At 44.8% G+C, this 20,973-nt stretch overlaps 1 protein-coding gene across 2 annotated transcripts in view; it reads right to left on the bottom strand.

The window, feature by feature from the left end:
* RAD54L2 (RAD54 like 2) overlaps nucleotides 1-20,973 on the bottom strand; it is a 134,305-nt gene that overhangs the window by 22,402 nt on the left and 90,930 nt on the right. For both annotated transcript variants that reach the window (XM_062200992.1, XM_062200991.1), the window contains exons 3-9: nucleotides 11,586-11,787; nucleotides 8,867-9,006; nucleotides 8,288-8,404; nucleotides 7,842-8,068; nucleotides 5,081-5,263; nucleotides 4,833-4,966; nucleotides 2,061-2,257 (exon numbers count right to left, since the gene is read on the bottom strand). In XM_062200992.1, the coding sequence (XP_062056976.1) occupies nucleotides 2,061-2,257; nucleotides 4,833-4,966; nucleotides 5,081-5,263; nucleotides 7,842-8,068; nucleotides 8,288-8,404; nucleotides 8,867-9,006; nucleotides 11,586-11,787 (1,200 nt within the window). The remainder of the gene's footprint in view (nucleotides 1-2,060; nucleotides 2,258-4,832; nucleotides 4,967-5,080; nucleotides 5,264-7,841; nucleotides 8,069-8,287; nucleotides 8,405-8,866; nucleotides 9,007-11,585; nucleotides 11,788-20,973) is intronic.

Genomic DNA, 20,973 nt, shown 5'->3' with positions numbered 1-20,973 from the left:
CAAGGCAACTTCCTATGAAACTCAGAATTCAATAAATCTATAGCAGGCTAATTTTTAAGTTGATAATGTTATATGGTCTGTGAATGATGTTATAAATATCCAAATGGCCCTTCACAGAAAGAAGGTTTCCCACCCTTGAAGACCTATAAAATGAAATGGGCTCTGAGCTGAGCCCTTAAAAATTTATTTCTGGGGTGGCATTGTGGCACAGTGAGCTAAGCTGCCACTTTTGACACCAGCATACCACATGAACATCGGTTCAGCTGCTCTGTTTCCAGTCCAGCTCTCTGCTAATGTGCCTGGGAAAGCAGCAGAGGATGGCCCAACTTCTTCGGCCCCTGCCATCCAGGTGGGAAAACCAGATGGAATTTCTAGCTCTAACCTTCAGCCTGGCCCAGCCCCAGCTATTGTAGCCATTTGGGGAATGAATGAGATATGGAAGATTGATCTCTCCCTTTCTCTCTGGTAACTATATTTTTAAAATAAAATAAATATTTCAGGGCCAGCACTATGGTAAAGTATGCTAAGCCTGTGGCACCGGCATCCCATATGGGCACCAGTTCGTGTCCTACCTGCTCCTCTTCCAAACTAGCTCTCTGCTTATGACTGGGAAAGCAGAAGATGGCCCAAGTTGTTGGGCCCCTGTACCCACACGGGAGACCTGGAAGATGTTCCTGGCTCTTGGCTTTCAATTGGCCCAGCTCCGGCCATTACTGCCATTTGGGAGTTAACTAGCAAATGGAAGACCTTTCTCTCTGTCTCTCCCTCTCTCTGTCTGTAACTCTCTCTCAAATAAAAATAAAGAAAATTTTTTTAAGATTTATTTTATTTATTTGAAAGACAGAGTTACTTAGAGAGGTAGAGCCAGAGAGAGAGAGAGAGAGGTCTTCCATCCGCTAGTTCACTTCCCAAATGACAACAATGGCCAGAGTTGAGCTTATCTGAAGCCAGGAGCTTCTTCTGGTCTCGCACGTGGATGCAGGGGCCCAAGCACTTAGGCCATCTTCTACTGCTTTCCCAGGCCATAGCAGAGAGCTGGATTGGAAGTGAGCAGCCGGGACTCAAACTGGTGTCCATATGGGATGCTGGCGCTGCAGGCCAGGGATTTAACCCACTGCGCCACAGCTCCAGCCCTAATAAAATCTTTTTAAAAAACTTCATGGAAAATAGAACAAGATAGATTTATTTACAAAATAAATAAATCTTTAAACAAAACAAACAAAAACAGTTTTCAAAATCAGCAAAGCTCCTCAGAAAAGGGAAGAATTAGGACTTAGAGGAATGGTTTCCACTAAAGCAACTGGTATAAATTCCTTTTTAGAAATTCATAAGCACTACTACTCTGTTAGGGAATTTTAAAAAAGATTTAGTTGAAAGGCAGAGTTACAGGGAGAGGAGGAAGAGGAGCAGGAGAAAGAGGAGGAGGAAGAGTAGAGGAGAAAAGAGAGAGATCTTCCTTCTGCTGGTTCGTTCCCCAGATGGCTTCAAACAGCAGGAGATGGGCTGTTCCAAAGTCATAACCAGGAGCTTCTTCAGGGTCTCCTACATGGATGCAGAGGCCCAAGTATTTGGGTCATATTCCGCTGCTTTTCTCAAGCCTTTACCAGGAAACTGGATTGGAATTGGAGCAGCCAGGAATCAAACTGGTGCCCATATGGGATGCAGGTGTCGCAGGCAGAGGCTTAACCTGCTATGCCATAACACTGGCCCCTATATTAGGAATTTAACCTAATTTCTAAATGTTTTCTCAGAACATCTCTAAGAAGTAGTAAAGGGAATGGGTCTCTCCCAACTGTTATGTAAGAGAAACAGAGAAAGATGGACAGGAGTCCCCCTTCACCAGTGGATGGCCTAGCCTCATCAAAGTTGCACTGCTGGCAAAGCAAGCAGCACCTCCTGAGAGCCATGGAGCTCGTTCCACCTAGCGGGGGGACCAGGACTTCCATTACATGACAACTCACAGCAATAATGCACTTCACATTTGACTAGGTGCTATCAACAGACACTATTTCCTCTTTCCTCAAAACCCCCCAAGAGTATTCCTGGGAAAGGCTACCCACCTCTCCGAAACTCCTGCTGGCGATCCTCCTCATCCAGATCAATGATGACCGGGTGAGAGCGTTTCTTGGACTTCTTCGTTCTACCTGTGGCAAAGGATTTCTTCAGAGTGAGGAGTCTGTACATTTCATACCCCATCAGCAGCACCCCACCCTCTGACACCCAATCAGCCATCACTTTAGCACGAGATGCCATCGTCCTGCAAGAGTGAACAGAGAAAATTGTGTGAGATATGAATTGTATCTCAAGAGTGCTGTTTGTTTTTTGTTTTTTTTTAAAGGTGGACAGAGAAAAAAGTATTACTGTTTCTGCTGCTCTCCAGGAAGAATTCCTCACAATCAAAGTCATGTTGATATACATTCAGGGCTCTTCATTGCCAAAGATTTCATGTGGTGCCAAGCATAGGGCTATCCAACTACCCAAGGATTTGCCTAACATCCCAGAGATACTAATTGCAGTGCAGATGGACTGGCTTACTGGTGATGGTCAAACAGCAGTGGCAAAAGGTAGAGAAAATAGCAACCACCTTGGAGGTATACACATGACTACAATTCAAGGTTTGAGGGAACATTTCAAGACAAACACATGGGAATAACAGAAGAAAAGGCAACATTCTGCATTTCACCTCCCCAGGTTCCAGGGAGTAAAGAGCCGAGGATAAACTGTAAAGGGACAAGAGCAGCAGAGCCCAGCTGACCCTCAGCACAGTGACTCTACTCCTAAACACCTGAGTCCTTATTGTACTTCACTGACTGTACATGCACTAACAGTCCTGAAACCTAAGAAAGGAGAACAAGTCATCATGGTATCACGGTCTGCTGGTTTTTATATATATGGAATTTATTAGAGAGGCACAGAGATAGACAAAGACACAGAGAGCTCTCATCTTCTGCTGGTACACTCCCCAGATGTCCCGAAGAGCTGGAGCTGGGCCAGAGCCAGCAGTTGAGAATGCAATTCATGTCTTCCACCTGTGGACAAGAATTCACTTACTTGAGCCATCACCACTGCCTTCCAGGGTCTGTATTGGAAACTGGCATTAGAAGACCGGAATGGAACCAAGGTACTCTGATGTAGGATGCAGGTGTCTTAACCACTAGGATAACTGCCTGCTTCTGATATGTATGAACCAACATCCCAAAGGCAGCCTCCACAAAATATAAAGTTTATCTTCTTAATTAATCCAAGCCAATGAAGGGAAAGCACCATAAGGATAGGTAGCTTGGATCAAAAAATAGCTTTAGATTTTTGGAAATCAGGTTGACCTTATAAAATGGAGACATAAATAATTTTATTTAAATCAAAAACAAAATTTGTACCTTTCAAAGTTTTGGAAGTTGGGGCTGGTATTGTGGCTCAGTAGATTAAGCCACCACTTGCAATACCAGCATCCCATATTGGGAGCACCGGTTCAAGTTCTGCTGGGCTTCTGATCCAGCTCCTTGCAAATGCTAATGCATAGCACCTGGGAAAGCAGTGGAAGACTGGGTCACCTTCCACCCTTATGGCAGACCCAAATACAGTTCCTGGCTCCTTGCTCCCACCTGATCCAGCCCTGGCTGTTGTAGCCATTTTGAGAGTGAACCAGTGAATGGAAGATCTCTCTTTTTCTGTCGCTCCCTCTCTGTCACTCTACATAACAAATAAATAAAATAATTTTTTTTTTTAAGTTTTGGAAGTTGTACCATTTAAGGCCACCTGTATAAGCAGGTATTGCACTGCAGGGGGTTAACAGCCACTGCTTGGGTCACTCATATCCCATATTGGAGGGCCTGGGATTGAGTCTCACTTCTGGTTCTAATCCAGCTTCCTGCTAAAGTGCCTGGGAAGCATCAGATGATGGCCTAAGTACTTGCGTTCCTGCCACCCATGTGGGAGGCCTAATGGTGTTCCTGGCTCCTGACTCTGGCCTGGCCCAGCCCTGGCTGTTGCAGCCATTTGGAGAGGGAACCAGCAGATGGAAGATAGTATCTCTGTCATCTGCCTTTCAAATAAGTAACTATTTTAAAGAAAAAAAAAATCCAACTATAGTTTAGTGCTGATATAGTTTAGGGGCTGATGCTATGGCACAGTGGGTTAAGCTGCTGTCTGCAGTGCTGGCATGCCGTATGGCTGTCAGTTCAAGTCCCAGCTGCTTATGCCATATAGGCTCTGACTTGGATCTCGGATGTTCCACTTCTGATCCAGCTCCTTGCTCATGTGCCAGGGAAAGCAGAAGATGGCCCAAGTACTTCAGTCCTTGTACCCATGTGGGGGACCCATAAGGAGCTCCTGGCTTCTGCCTTTGGATCAGCCCAGCTCCGGCCACTGAGGGTATTTGGGGAGTGAACCAGGGGATGGAAGATTTCTTTTCTCTGTCTTTCCTTCTTGCTCTGTAACTCTGCATTTCAAATAAATAAATCTTAAAGAACAAGAAGATGGTTAAGTTTCTAAGATAAATGCAAAGAGTAAAAAGCTAGAAGATGGAAGGTTCCATTCTATCATGCCGAGTTTTATTACTGTACACATGGGAAAGTGTGACCATGTCCACAGATTCTTCATGCTATAAAAGCATCTTAAAGCATAATACAAGAAACTTCCCAGGCTACAGAAGTCTGGCTTTACTGAAAAGCTACTCAGAGAAAAAAAATGGAATGCAAAAGCAGAGAGAGGAACACATTAAGAAGCCAAGGGAACCTGGGAGGATGGGGCATATTCTCAGACTGCCTGGACAACTGGATCCCAGGGAATAATTTAAAAGGAATGGGGCAGAGAGCTTAGGGCAGGCCACCTACTTGTGCTCATCATTCAAGATGTGAACTTTAAAAAATCGAGGCTGGATTTCTTCAGGCTTGTTGTCAGCTGGAAGGGTTTCAGGAGCTGGGAGCCACATATTGAACTCTGCCAGCCAATTTTGAAGGGTATTAACCTATCAGAAAGCCAAAGAAAAAGTTTTAAGGAATGTTTACAGCTGAGCTCATCAAGCTTTTCAGGGCACAGCAAAGTACAAGAGATTAGGTGAAGCTTGTCCCCAAATCCTTACCGGCACAATGGCAAGGACTGTTTTGGCTGGCGTGTGGCGGAAGAGGACATCGATGAAGGAGATCACTTGCAAAGTCTTCCCCAGACCCATGCTGTGGGCCAGGATACAGCCAAAGCCACTACTGGTCTTAAATCTCTCCAGGGACTCCACTAGGTTATCATACAGGAACCGGATTCCACCAATCTGACAATGAAGAAACATAGATAAATGTCAGAGGGACTGGTAAAGACCAGGGCTCTAGCTTTATTCACTTTCAAATTCATCAGAATTAAGCAGAAAAAAGGCGTTCTAATGGACAGCTGGTGTGGACAGCCACAGAAGTTTCCCTATACCCTGACTGGTCTACTGGCTGGTGACAATATTCTTAGAGAAAATGCAGAATAGCATTCACCTATATACTATACACTATATATACTCTATACTATACACTTCCCTCTGACATAACAATCTGCTGTACCAAGTTGCTGACAGCGTGTTTCACTCAGCCTGCCCTCAGCCTTGGGGAGCTCATCATCCCCTCATGGTAGCCCTTTACAAAAAGAGTCCCATTGTTAGAGATCTCCTTTTTTTAAAAATTTATTTTATTTATTTGAAAGTAGATATGGGGAAGGAGAGAGAGAGACAGAGACAGAGACACAGAATCTTACATCTGCTGGTTCACTCCCTCAATGGCCACAATGGCCGGGACTGCGCCAGGCAGAAGCCAAGAAACAGGAGCCTCTTCTGGGTCTCCCACATAGGCCATCCTCCACTGCTCTCCCAGGTTCATCAGCAGGGAGCTGGACTGGAAGTGGAGCAGCCAGGACTCGAACCAGTGCCCATATGGGATGCAGACACTGCATGCAAAGGCTTAACCTTCAACGCCACAGCACTGGCCCTCTTTTTTATTTTATTTTATTTTATTTTATTTTATTTTATTTTATTTTATTTTATTTTTGGACAGGCAGAGTGGATAGTGAGAGAGAGAGACAGAGAGAAAGATCTTCCTTTTTGCCGTTGGTTCACCCTCCAATGGCCGCTGCGGTTGGCGCATCATGCTGATCCGAAGCCAGGAGCCAGGTGCTTCTCCTGGTCTCCCATGCGGGTGCAGGGCCCAAGCACTTGGGCCATCCTCCACTGCCTTCCCGGGCCATAGCAGAGAGCTGGCCTGGAAGAGGGGCAATCGGGATAGAATCTGGCGCCCCAACCGGGACTAGAACCTGTTGTGCTGGCACCGTAAGGCGGAGGATTAGCCTGTTAAGCCACGGCGCCGGCCATGTTTTTTTAAGATTTACTTATTTATTTATTTATTATTTTTTTTTTTTTGACAGGCAGAGTGGACAGTGAGAGAGAGACAGAGAGAAAGGTCTTCCTTTTGCCGTTGGTTCACCCTCCAATGGCCGCCGCGGTAGGCGCGCTGCGGCCGGCACACCACGCCGATCCGATGGCAGGAGCCAGGTGCTTATCCTGGTCTCCCATGGGGTGCAGAGCCCAAGGACCTGGGCCATCCTCCACTGCACTCCCTGGCCACAGCAGAGAGCTGGCCTGGAAGAGGGGCAACCGGGACAGGATCGGTGCCCTGACCGGGACTAGAACCCGGTGTGCCGGCGCTGCAAGGCGGAGGATTAGCCTAGTGAGCCGTGGCGCCGGCCTAAGATTTACTTACTTATTTAGATAGTGAAAGTTATAGAGAGGGATGGAAGGAGGAAGGAGGGAGGAGGGAGGGAGAAAAGAGGGAGGGAGGGAGGGGGAGGGACAGAGAGAGAGAGAGAGAGATACCAATCCTCCACTGTCCAGATGTCTGCAATGCCCAGTGCTGGGCTAAGCTGAAGCCAGGAGCTTCAACCAGGTCTCCCTGGTGGCAGGGGCCCAAACACCTGAGCCATCTTTCACTGCTTTTTCCAGGCCACTAGTAGGGAGCTGGATTGGAAATGGAGCAGCCAGGACACGAACCTGTGCCCACATGGGATGCCAGTGCCCCAGGTGGCAGCTTTCCCTACTATGCCACAATGCCAGTCCCTGTTGTTAGAGCTCTTAAGCTGAATCAACCTCCTCAAGCTTCACAGAGCTTTAACTCACTGATCCTGTTCCCAGCTTCTGGATCAACATCAACGGCTCAACTCTCTCCAATCAGAAAACCCCTCTGACTTCTCTCACCTCTCTCCTGCATCCACTCTCCTCCTAATCAAAGCACTGCTCTTAGGGATCTGTTTTCCTGATCCTGCAGCAGACGGCACGAGATTATTAGGCCAGGAGCTCCAAAACCTTCTGCATGGTAGGGCAAACTCTCTTTCATGTGTCAGAAATTCATCAGGAATCAGGAAGCACCAAGACCTTTCTGATACTGGGTTGGCATTGTGGCACAGTGGGTTAAGCCATCACCTGCGACACTGGCATCCAATATGAGCACTGGTTCAAGTCCTGGCCACTCCACTTCCAATCCAGCTCTGTGCTAATGTACCTGGGAAAGCAGAAAATAGCCCAAGTATGTCAGCCCCTGTCATCCACATGGGAAATCTGGATAGAGTTCCAAGTTCCTGGCTTCAGCCTGGCCCAGCCTCGGCCAGTGAATTAGCAGACAGGAGATATCTCTCTCTCCACCTCCCCTCTGTGTTTCAAAGCAAATAAAAATCTTTTTTTTTTTTTTTTTTTTTTTTAAAAAAAGACCTTTCCAATAGCTGTTGTTGGTATCAAACAAATACTTTACATACTGTGATGCTAATAACCACCAGCAGGCAATGTCCACAGCAAAGAAAAGGAGAAGAGTCTAGATTTGCTGTACCTGATGAGGTTTCACGGCCCGGGCCAACTGAGGGGCCAGGAAGACATTCTCCTCCTCTGGAGGGTGGTTCAGGTTGACAAGGACCCGCCCAAGAGAGTCATGCTGGTTCAAGATATCATTCACATGGGTGCCCCCCTTCTCCTCTTCCTCATCCTCCTCACTGACAGACTCACTGCTGTCCACAATGTGCAGAGTGTCCTCCTCTCCAGAGCTCAGTTCAATCACCTCTGAGACAGCAAGAAACAACAACAGAAAAACAAAAACACATGGGAGCAGAGATAATTTACTGCCTATTGTCAAAGCAGAGGACACAGAAGCCTAATGTTACCACTGTTGGCAGTTACAAAATTTTTTATTTTTATTATTTCTCTCTTCCAGCTTTGAGTTAAAATAAGGAGAAAACAGAGGGTCAGGAGAAAGGGGAGGCACCTCTGGCTCGATCTTACCATCTCGACTGCTTTTTTCATCCTCACTGCCACTGCTACTGTCCAGACAAATGACTTCCTGGGCCAAGACCTGAGGAGGCAGTTGGGGACCATCACTTGCTCTTAAGACAATTTCCTCTAGGGAAAAAAAAGAAGGAAAGGCAGGTCAGAACCATATTTAGCTCAAACATATTTCCTAGAATGAATCCTCGCCCTTCTTCTCTGCTCTCTTATGGGGAGTATCCACTGGGAAAAGAGGCAGAGGTTCTCAATTCTTAGTCCTCTTTCCAAAACTCCCTTTCTCTATCGGTTCTGGCTTCCTGCAATCCAACTGACTAGAAAACTAGGTCCTTAATCCTGTGGCATGTTGAGATTCAAAGTTACACATAGCAATCTAAATAAAAGCAATTCAAGGAATATATTGTTATCTTTACTTTTTAAATGTAGTTCTTCTGGTTGGGTGCTCTTAAGAAGCTGAAGGACTTTAAAGGATTCCTGAGAGGCTATAACTTTATTCCAGGTCTGTCCCTGACCACTGTGCCTGCCAAAGGTCTCTTCTCCCTGGAGCACAGGGCCTTTGCTGCCTCCTTTACCGCTTACCTGGGAGGAACTCCAGGGGAACTGTGGGAATGGGGGCTGCATAATCTTTCCTCTGCTGCTCCAGACGCTTTCTTCTTTCCAACTCTTCCTGTTGTGCTGCTTTGGTAACTGGCTCCAACTGATCTTCCCGGAGTAGCTTTCTAAACATTAGAAGAGAGTGCCCGAGTTGGCTTAAAATTCAGACAATGTAAGGCAAGCTAAACAGGGAAATCACCACTACTGAGCTTAGAGAACTGAGAGCAAAAGAGGAGTAGCCACTTTAGTCCCACCAAACCCATGCAACCAGAAGAGTGAAAAAAGAGAAACAGAGACAACAGATTTCAAACCTTAGTGGTTCTGGGCTAACAAACTTCCCATACATTCTTTTAAATTTTAAATCAATTAGTTAATTAATTTTTTTGGAAAGGCGGAGAGAGAGAAATAGAAGGAGAGCTCTAACTGCTGGTTTACTTCCCAAATGCCTGCAACAACCAAGGTTGGGCCAAGCCAAAGTAAGGAGATGGGAACTAAATCTGGGTGTCCCACATGGATGGCAGGGACCCAACTACTTGAGCCATCACGTGGCTTCCTAGGGTGCTCACTACAGGAAACTGATTTTCAGAACTCAAACCCAGGCATTCTAGGCAAGTGTCCCAAGCATCGTCTTAACCACTAGGACAAACACTTGCCCCTATTTTCCATATTATTCAACTTCTTGTCAGATGCCCCTGCTGACTCATCTCTGCACATAACAAATCAAGAGTAAAAGAGAAGGGGCCTGCGCTGTGGCACAGTGGGTAAAGCCATCACCTGCAGTTGCCAGCATCCCATATGGGCATCAGTTTGAGTCCTGGCTGCTCCACTTTCGATCCAGCTCTCTGCTATGGCCTGGGAAAGCAGTATAAGTTGGCCCAAGTGCTTGGGCCCCTGCATCTACATGGGAGACCCAGACGAAGCTCCAGGATCCTGGTTTCAGTTTGGCCCAGTTCCAGGCATGTGGCCATTTGGGGAGTGAACCCGTGATTGGAAGACCTCTCTCTCTCTCTGTTTTTCCCTCTCTGTGTTTTTCTACCTTTCAAATAAAATAAATAAATCTTTTTTTTAAAAAGAGTAAAACAGAATAATATACAAGTCAGAAAGAAGAAAAGCAGTATTAAAAATAGTTATGTGGGGGCCGGCGCTGTGGCGCAGCAGGCTAAAGCCCTGGCCTGAAATGTTGGCATCCCATATGGGCACCAGTTCTAGTCCCGGCTGCTCCTCTTCCGATCCAGTTCTCTGCTATGGTCTGCGATAGCAGTTGAAGATGGCCCAAGTCCTTGGGCCCCTGCACCCATGTGGGAGACCCAGAAGACGCTCCTGGCTCGTGGCTTTGGATTGGCACAGTTCCGGCCATTGCAGCCATCTGGGCAGTGAACCAGCGGATGGAAGACCTCTCTCTGTGTCTCTGCCTCTCTCTCTGTAACTCTGTCTTTCAAATAAACAAAATAAATCTTAAAAAAAAAAAAAATAGTTATGTGGGAGGCCAGCGCTATGGTGCAGTAGGTTAATATTCCCTGCCTGTGGCACTGGCATTCCATATGGATGTCAGTTCTAGTCCCAGTTGCTCCTCTTCCAATCCGGCTCTCTGCTATGGCCTGGGAAAGTAGTGGAAGATGACCAAGTCCTTTGGCTCCTGGGAGATGGAGAAGAAGCTCTTGGCTCCTGGTTTCAGATCACTGTAGCTCTGGCCGTTGTGGCCATCTGGGAAGTGAATCAGCGGATGGAAGACCTCTCTGTCTCTGCCTTTCTGTAACTCTGCGTTTCAAATAAATAAATCTTTTTAAAAAAATAGTTATGTGGAGAAGTAGGACTATAGGGCTTCTACATTCCTATCCCCCAACTTAGAGCACTATGTTCAAGTTGTAATGTTTGCCTTTTTCTTTTAAAGTGAAGGTGAGAGGAGAAAAAGACACCATTTCTCTACTTTGATTGGCACAAATTGTTTTGGTGAAAGGAAGGAGTAATGGCTGGCACCAGCTCACTATGCTACTCCTCTGCCTGCGGCGCCGGCACCCTGTGTTCTAGTCCTGGTTGGGGTGCCAGATTCTGTCCTGGTCGCTCCTCTTCCAGTCCAGCTCTCTGCTGTGGCCCGGGAGTACAGTGGAGGATGGCCCAAGTCCTTGGGCCCTGCACCCGCATGGGAGACCAGGAGAAGCACCTGGCTCCTGGCTTCAGATCGGCGCAGCACGCCGGCCGTAACATGCCGGCCGTAGCGGCCATTTGAGGGGTGAACCAAAGGAAAATGGAAGACCCCGCCCCCCTCTCTCACTGTCTAACTCTGCCTGTCAAAAAAAAAGGAAGGAGTATTGGGGATTTGGAAAGTTAAGCAGGTTCACATTTGCTCATATTTTAGCTCAAGGAAGCCATGCTTTGGCCAGACAGAAAACTCAACTTTTATCTTTCCTCTTGTTTTGAAACGTGAGGAAACAGAAAGGAAGAAACAAAGTCCAATGCAGAACACCCTATCATCTTTGGGCTGCCACCCAGGGTCTGTTGGGGTCAAGATCGAAGCACCCTCTGATAGCCCAGGCCTAGTGGTCCTGCGCTGCATCTTCACTACTGATGGGGCACATGGCCAGCCACTTTTCTCCTTTGGAGAGAGAACTCTCCAGCATAAGCCAGTGTTTCTGCCATGGGCAGCCTTTAGATGAAGGTGATACTGCTACTCCTTCCCTGCCCCTTTACCCAGAACACAGCTCACCGTATGTTTCTCCTCATGTGGGAGGGCTTCTGGGTTCTCTTCTTTTTGGGGTCCTCGGAGGCTAGGATCTTGCCTTGGTGGCGCCTAAGCTGCTCTGAAGGCTCAGACTGAGATGAGGTAGTTGAGGCGCACCGTGGCGGCTGCTGCCCATCTTCCCCCAGCTGGGCACGCTCAGGGCCACACATGCCTTCCAGAGATGGGTCTGGGAAAACAAACAAACAAAAAACCAAGAGGTGCATTTACTGGGGTGGGAATGGGGGATACGTTTTGATGCCAGACACATCTGGTTCAAATGTCAACTTAGCAACCTATTAGCTGGTAACCTAAGGCAAGTTACTTATAGCTCTCTGAACTTCAATGGATGTATCTACAAAATGAAGGTAGTGATACCATACCTCAAAGTGTTGTAAGAATTAAATAGTATGTATGCCTAGAATCAAGTCTGGCCCACAGCAAATGCCAATCATGTCTCCCACTACAGTTTAGCACTAAGCTCAGAATGAGGGGCTTTCTGGCCTCAGAATGCTCAGGGAAGGGTATCTGAGCAGCTGGGTTCTCAATCAGCTCATACTTTATTGTGCGACTCTAAGCAAACCTTTTCACCTCTTTCTGTCAACAGGGAGGATACTCCTCCTTGTTTGTCTTACAGCATTCACTCACTCAACTTGCCAACCATCTGATGAGGGCTTACACTGGGGCAAGCACTGTCCTAGAAGCCTCAAGAGATGTTTGTTAAAAGACTCCTTCACTGTAAGGAGTTTGTGTTCTATTTCGGAAGACAGGCCATATATAAACACAGACATGACATGGCAAGATATACTAAATATCACAGAATGGGCAGGTCGACAGACCTAAAGAAGTTAAAGGTTTAATACCTTTTTTTCAGCCAAAGATAATTAGCTAAACCAAGAATAATTGTTAAAATCATAGGAATATGACAGATGCTACTTTATACAACAATCACAAAGGAATTATACAGGAGGTAAAATGCAAGTAGGCTCAGAAGGCTAAGCAGAGTATCTAAACGTAGTATCTCAGAGGAGATGGAGGGAAGGGAAGAGATTTCTGGCAGAGGAAATGTCATTTGTGACATCAAACACCAGTAAAGACCAGGGTTGGAGTAAGATCTATGTGCACAGCCCTCTCCCCATCTTGCTGATGCCCCACATCCACTAAAGCCCCTCAGATACAGGTAGTACACAACCAAAAGGTTTTTCCCAAAGTTAAGAGGAATTCAACACTAGAACATAAATGCCAGATCTGAGGTGCTCTTGACAATGCCAACTGGCTCTGAGGCAGGAAGAACCCAGCTGGTCTGTGTTTTTGGTGGCTTTTTGCTTCCTTTAAACTAAACTATAGATTTTATTTGGTTTTCAACTAACGTCCTTTTTTTATTTTAGGATCCCATCCAAGATACTATATTGCATTTAGCTGTCATGTCCCCTTAGTCTCCCTTAAATAGCGGCAGTCTATTCTTATCTCTCATGATCTTGACGCTTTTCTAGAGTCCATGAAATACCAGACTCTGGTCAGATGTTCTCTAAACTATTCTCCAATTTGGATTTGTCTGATGTCTTCTCAAGACTGAACTGGCGTTAAGTTTTTCTGGAACATCACAGAGGTGAAGTGCCCTTCTCATCACATCAAGGATACCTGCCATCAACATTATTTATGCACTTGAATCACTTGGTTATTTGTAAGGATTCTCGACTTTAAATTACTGTGTTTTACTTTAAATTACTGTGTTTTCTCTTTCCATATTTTATTCATTAGAAGCAAACCAATAAGCCCAACCCACATTCAGGGAGAAGAGAATCAAGCTCCATTTCCCGGAAGAAGTATAATATTCTAATGGTGGTTCTCTATCTCTTTTCTTTCACATTTATTACTAGGAATTTCTCTGTAAAGGATATCTGTCCCTCTTATTTAATTATTCAGCACTCTTTTTATATTAGTATGGACTTAAAAGAATCTATACAGTAAGAAATATTTAAGCCTAGAGGCTTTGGTAAAGAGAGATGGGGTTGCTGTAAGTCTTAACAAGTGAACCAGTAAGTTACTGTACCTAAGCCAAAAGAAAGATGATGAATCATCACCCTCTGTACTAAGGCATCACTAGTAAGCAACGATTAGGCTGTTTTCACCATCAGTATCCCAGTCAAGGAATCAGGAGTGTCCTAGACTTCCTACTATTGATCATCTTCTACATAGCTCAGTATGGCCTCTTCCTTGTCCTATTCATTCCAGGCTTCTATGGTCCCTTTCATATCGACCACGGGTTCTAGAATGGCATAGAGTTGGAAACTAATGTTTCCTTAGAGATAACAGGGCCTAAGGGTTCAGTTTGGACACTAGGGCCAGACTGCTGGGTTGTGAACCTCAGTTCTGTCCCCATTTTACCTTTCTGTTCATCAGTTATAAAAATGAAATAACAACAGTGACGTCAAAGGGTTGTGGCGATGACTATCTAAGATAGCCCAAATAAAGAACTAAAACACAGAGCACACAAAGCTCTTGGACCTTGGTCAGCTATACTAGGTAGCAATATTTATTTCTGTGAAGACCTCAAACCGCAATTTACATCCTAATCAAAAATCAGAAATAAGGAACTGGTGTTAGGTGCAATTTAGTCACCTGCATCCCATACTGGAGTGCCTGGCTCTGCTTCCAATCCCAGCTTCCTACCGTTTTTTTTGTTTGTTTGTTTTTTTTTTTGTTTTTTAATTTTTATTTATTTACTTGAGTGGAAGAGTTACAGACAGAGTGAGAGACAGAGAGAAAGGACCTCCGTCTGCTGGGTCACTCCCCAAATGGCTGCACCGATCTGAAGCCAGGAGCCAGCAACCTCCTCCCAGTCTCCCATGTGGGTACAGAGGCCCAGGCACTTGGGTCATCCTCCAGTGCCCTCCCAGGCCACAGCAGAGAGCAGGATTGGAAGAGGGGCAGCCAGGGCTAGAACCGGTGCCCATATGGGATGCTGGCACCGCAGGTGGAGGATTAACATACTGTGCCACGGTGCTGGCTCCCCTAGCTTCCTACCAAGCAAGTCCTGGGAGGCAGCAGATGATGGTTCAAGTACTTGGGGGTCTGCCACCCATGCGGGAAACCTGGATGGAGTTCTGGGCTCCTGGCTTCAACTTGGCCCAACCCTGGCTTTGTGGGATTTTCAGGATGTGAACCACCACCAAGGGGATCTGCCTTTCAAATAAAAATGAAAATAAAAATTAAACAAAATAATTTTACAAACATCAGAAATAAGGAAGCAAAGGCAGAAGCTGAAATAACATGTACAAATTGCATTTTATCACAAAGTGATTGTTATACACTCATAAAGTTATAGACTATACCTTCGTTTTAAATTCTTTCTTTCCCCCAACACCTTTGTTTTAAACTTCTCCATGTGAAACTATCACAAGCTAGTAACTTGTCTCTTCTGCTCTCTGCTTTCAGTTTAGCCTAATACACATTCGAGCAACTGCTGTACACCAGGCCCTGTGCCATGGCACAGCAGGATGGACCACACAGAGATACACATAATATGCAGTGTGATAACTGCCTAACTATGACAACAGTTGGGGAAAGAACAACAATCTAGCTTTACTTAGTGTTTGGCACTGAGGTGCTTCCTTAGGAAACGTTAAGATCTAGGTTTCATCTGTAGGCACTAGCTAGTAAAGAAATAAAGAATATTCTAGGAGCATAAGCAAAAGAAATACAGTGTTAAGAAAGAATGGCTGGAAAAAACATGTGCAGTTCAATATTGGCTAAAATATGGGTGAGTGAGCCCAGGAGATTGATTCCTCTGCAGTAGCACTGGAAGCACCTTCCTTGGCCCTCATATCAAGATAAACTGGAGATTTCAGGTAACCTTTGCTTTTTGAAGATCAACAGGGGAATGGCCCAGGAGGGTATCAGTCAAGGAATGCTCATTGATGAGATATTGCCATACCATTAAGACCTGCAAGAGGGCCCAGAGCCGTGGCTCACTTGGTTAATCCTCCACCTGCGGCGACAGCATCCCATATGGGCACCAGGTTCTAGTCCCGGTTGCTCCTCTTCCAGTCCAGCTCTCTGCTATGGCCTGGGAGGGCAGTGGAGGATGGCCCAAGTACTTGGGCCCCTGCACCCGCATGGGAGACCAGGGAGCACCTGGCTCCTGATCGGCGCAGCACCAGTCATAGCAGCCATTTGGGGAGTGAACCAATGGAAGGAAGACCTTTCTTTCTGTCTCTGTCTCTCTCTCTTACCGTCTTTAACTCTACCTGTCAAATAAACAACGAAAATGCAAAAAAAAAAAAAGACTTGCAAGAGGTTGAAATGTGGCTCTATTACCAACAGATCTGTAGTAGGCCTTTTAGAAAAGGCCTCCCAAAGAGGCCAGAGCGCAGGGTGGCAAGGAAACTCTAATGATGCAGTGGGAGCCTCAGCTCAGGGACAGGTTCTATTGTTCAGAGGAAGCAAGGTACTACTGCTTATGTGTTCAGTCAAACAAGAGAATTGAAAGAGAAGCTTCTTGGGGGGGAAGCTACAACAATACAAAAGTTGCACTTTGTAAATTCACATTTATGAAATAAAAAAAAGAAAAGAAAAAAAAAAAGAAAGAAAGAGAAGCTTCAAAGTAGAGGTCCAAGCTTGACCAGTTGCTCTCCCAAATTCTCTATCCTCTTCAGTCCTCTCTAATTTCCATCTGAAATACTACAGGAAGAAAGGTTAGCAATTCTGTTTTCTTTGAAAAGAACTATCATTCCTTTAAGCAGCACTTCTTCTCCCAAAAGCTAACATTTCACAAAATATTGCTGTCACCTTCCTCCTCCTAACTCACTGTCCTAAATTTCCTAAATTTTTGTCTCCTAAAAGAGGTGGTCATCAAATTCTTCCTTTCGAACAAATAGGTAGCTGGAAAGCAGACTCTCAAGAGCGGGTGTCTGTTGCTAAATGACCACTTCCACCAATACTGCAGCTTGGCCTATACACTAACTACACTGGGGGCTGGATTGGCCCACTTCCACTTAATGTGTTGTTGGGTCCTCTGGTCTAGTTCTGTGACCTTTGAAATTCTCCATGTCCTTTTTTATTTTGTTTTGTTTATTTCACAAGCAAATTTGTTGAGCAACCATTTGGAGGAACAGTTGGAAGGAAGGTTAGAAAGCAGGCAGAGAAGACAGAGTCAGAGTATGGACAGCAGATCTTGAAGGGCAGGTCAAGGGGTTTAAAATTGATCTGTCGGGTGGTGTGAACTTATAGGCAACTGTCTTATTTCCTTGTCTGGCTTCTGCATCTCAGAGTAGGCTGATCCCAGGAGGAGAAAGAACAGAACTTGCTGGCCTTTCAACAGCCCAGACAGATCCACTAATTCCAAGTTATGAGGCCTGGCAGCAAACCCCTTTGACCCGCAGAGGGCTGAATGTGGCCAAATGCAGCAGCAATTTTAACATGATCAGACGCAGGACACAGAATTCTCATGCATACTTAGTTCAGATACAGGTTCCCTACTTTTTTTTACACAGAGGATACAGGTCTGTATCAGCTCCTTAGCAACCAGTATTCCTTGAATGAATCCTTGCCTGCTGGGTTCAACAACTAACTTTTGCTTATTAAAGAGCTTTTGTTATAGATATATTCATATTTATAGTTCATTGTCATGAAAGTCAGCCTTTTACAGGTGCTTCACTGCTGTTTCACAATACCTATCAGGAAGTTTCTTGTTTTTACATAACATAATATATACCATGCCTCTAATAAACTACTTTTTTTTTTTTTTACAGGCAGAGTAGACAGTGAGAGAGAGAGACAGAGAGAAAGGTCTTCCTTTTTCGGTTGGTTCACCCCCCAATGGCCACTGGCGCCGGCGCACCACGCTGATCCGAAGCCAGGAACCAGGTGCCTCTCCAGGTCTCCCATGCGGGTGCAGGGCCCAAGAACTTGGGCCATCCTCCACTGCCTTCCCAGGCCACAGCAGAGAGCTGGACTGGAAGAAGAGCAACCGGGTCAGAATCCGGCGCCCCGACTGGGACTAGAACCCGGTGTGCCGGCGCCGCAAGGCAGAGGATTAGCCTATTGAGCCACGGCGCCAACCTCAAAACTTCTATAAATAAATTTTCCCTAAGATAAAAGTTAACTTTACACTATAGGCCATTTTGGCCTTCTGGCTATTAATCACATAAATTTACAACTTAAGCTAAATAATTTAACTTTCAAGAAGTAACCCTCAGGGCCGGTGCTGTGGCATAGCGGGTAAAGCCGCTGCCTGCAGTGCCGGCATCCCCTATGGGCACCGGTTTAAGTCCTAGCTGCTCCACTTCCAATCCAGCTCTCTGCTATGGCCTGGGAAAGCAGCAGCAGAAGGCCCAAGTCCTTGGGCTCCTGAACCCACATGGAAGACCCAGAAGAAGCTCCTGGCTCCTGGCTTTGGATCGGCCCAGCTCTGGCCACTGTGGTCATCTGGGGAGTGAACTAGTGAATTGAAGATCTCTCTTTTTCTCTCTGCCTCTGCCTCTCTGTAATTCTACCTTTCAAATAAATAAATACATCTTAAAAAAAAAAAAGTAGTAGTCCTTCTCAAATTCTGTAATATAACTCACCAACAGCCACTAAGAAAAAGGAGAAAAAGTTCAACAAGTAGGTAAAGCAACATGTGCTTTGACAGACAACAAATGTAAATTTGTATTGGCAAGGCTTGCAAGTTAATGACTATTACTACCCTCATTCAGATCACAGAAGCAGATCTGGGTGCAAATACCCCTGAACTTTCTCCTTCACGTGAGCCAGCAGTGAGCAGTAATGACCAGTTATATAAACACCAAAGAACACTTACATAAGCTCCTTGGGAATGAGTTATGAACAGCACTACCACAAATGTGATTGAACAAACCAGTAGCTTTGAAAGAAGAAAAATTTGTACATTTCATTCAATGAGGGCACAAGCACAAAGCACTAGAGAGGTATCTTCCAGCTTCTAGTTTACTCCCCAAATGCCTGCAACAGCTAGGGCAGGCCAGGAGCCAGGAACTCCATCCAGTTCTCTCATGTGGGTGAAAGGGGCTCAGGCACTTGAATCATGATTTGTTGCTTCCCAAGGTGTGTAACAGCAAGAAGCTGGCTTTGATGTGGTGGTGGGACTTGAACCTCGACACTCCAATACAGGCTGTAGATGTCCCAAGCTATGGCCTAACCCACTGTGCCACAACACTCACTCCTATTTTTCTTTTTGATTTACTTATTTGTGGTACAATCCACTACAGCTAGAGTAATGAGTTTTAATTTTCAGAGAGCAACAATTTTGTTCTGCAAAGAACTAGATAATACTTCAGATTATAAGGTTTCAGTCACAGCTACTCGACATTGCTGCTGCAACTCAAGAGCACACATAAACAAGCAAAAGAATATGGCTGTGTCCCAATAAAACTTTGTTTGCAGAAATAATTTTTAAAAGGAATAAAGTGGGAAGACTCACACACTCAAACTTAACTACATAACTACATTAGTCAAACAGGCTGGTACTGGCATAAAGACCAGCATAATAGCACGAAAATAAACCCTTTGTAGATATGCTCAAATGATTTTCAACAAGGGTGCCAAGATTATTCAACAGAGAAGGACAGTCTCTTCAGTGGTACTGGGAAAACTGGATATGCAGAATGAAATTCTTCTAAAAATTAACTCAAATGGATGTATGATCCAAATTTAAGACTTAAAACTATAAAATTGTTAGAAAAAGAAAGGACAAAGTTTCTTTACATTGGATTTGGCAATTATTTCTAGACTATGATATGCAAACACACAGGGAACAAAAGAAAAACTAGATAATTCATACTTTGTGAAAATTTAAAACTTTGTACTTCAGCAGAATAAAAAGGCAATACATGCACTGACAGAAAATATTTACAAGTCATATACCCAAGTAATAATAAGCAGAATATATAAAGAACTCCAAAATTCAACAAACAAAAACCAAACAAAAAAGCCTGTGATTTAGAAAAATGGGTAAAGGACTAGCATGCACATTTCTCCAAAAAATAAAAGTGGCCAAATAAACACAAGAAAAGATGCTCAATGTCACTAATCCTTAGGGAAATGTAAAACAAAACTACAATGAGGTACTATCTCACACCACCAGGAGGGTTAATATGGGGGGAGAAAAAAAGACAACAGAAAATAATGAGTGTTGACAAGCATATGGAGAAACTGGAACCCTTGTGCCCTGTTGGCAGAAATGTACATCAGTATAGTACAATGGGAAATAGTATGGTGTTTTCCTCAAAAAGCAAAAATAGAACCATATAATCCAGCAATTCACTTTGGTGTAACAGAATACCAAAGACTAGGTAATTTATAAAGAAAAGAAATTTATTTCTCACAGTTGTGGAGGCAGAGAAGTCCAACATCAAGGTGCTGGCATCTGGCTAGGGCCTTCTTGCTGTGTCAAGCCATGGCAGAAGACAGAAGGGCAAGAAACTACGAGAGCAGGCATGCAAGAAAAACAGAGAGACAGAGAAACAGAGACAGAGAAAACACACAAGAGGGAAGGAGGATAAACTCATCCTTTTTATCAGAAATTCACTCCTGAGATAACTAACCCAATCCCATGATAGTAGTATTAATTCATTGATAACAGCAGGTATCTCACTTGGGTGGCAGGGACCCAACCACTTGAGCAATCATCCCTTAAAAGTTCTACCTCTCAACACTTACACTGGGGATTAAGATCTCAACACATGAACTTTAGGGGACAAATTCAAACCATAGTGGTACATAACCAAAAGAATTGAGAGCAAAGTCTTCAATAAGTATTTGAACACTCTTATTCATAGCAGCATTAGTCATAATAGCTAAAATTTGGAAGCAACACAGGGACTCAGGGTATGTGGCTTAGCAGTTAGAATGCCTGGATTCAAGTCCTGGCTCCATTTCCAATTCCAACTTCCTGTGACCGCAGACCCTGGGAGTTAACAGGGAAACAGCTCACATGGTTGGGTCACTGCCACCACCTTGAAGACCTGATTTCAGTTCCTGCCTCCCAGTTTCGGCCTGGAACACCTCTGGCAATTAGGGTCATTTGGGCAGTGAACGAGTGGCAGATGGAGACTCACTCTTTCTTTTGCAAAAAGGTAAAAATTTTAAATATGGAAGCAACTCAGCAGATAAATGGATAAAGCAAAAGGTGGTGTGTGTATGTATGTGTGTGTTTGTGTGTGTGTGTGTATACACAAAATGAAATCATACTCAGCCTTAAAAAGGAAGGAAATTTTGCCATTTGCTATAACATTGATGAACACTGAGGAAATTATGCTATGAATAAATGTCAAAAAGATAAATATTACATGAGGAAAGGGAAGACTGGGGAGTTACTGTTTAATGGGTATAGAGTTTCAGTTGTGCGTGAGATGAA

Source organism: Lepus europaeus, chromosome 9 (genome assembly GCF_033115175.1).
Source record: "Lepus europaeus isolate LE1 chromosome 9, mLepTim1.pri, whole genome shotgun sequence".
Classification (NCBI taxonomy): domain Eukaryota; kingdom Metazoa; phylum Chordata; class Mammalia; order Lagomorpha; family Leporidae; genus Lepus; species Lepus europaeus.
This window is presented reverse-complemented; position numbering and strand designations above follow the sequence as displayed.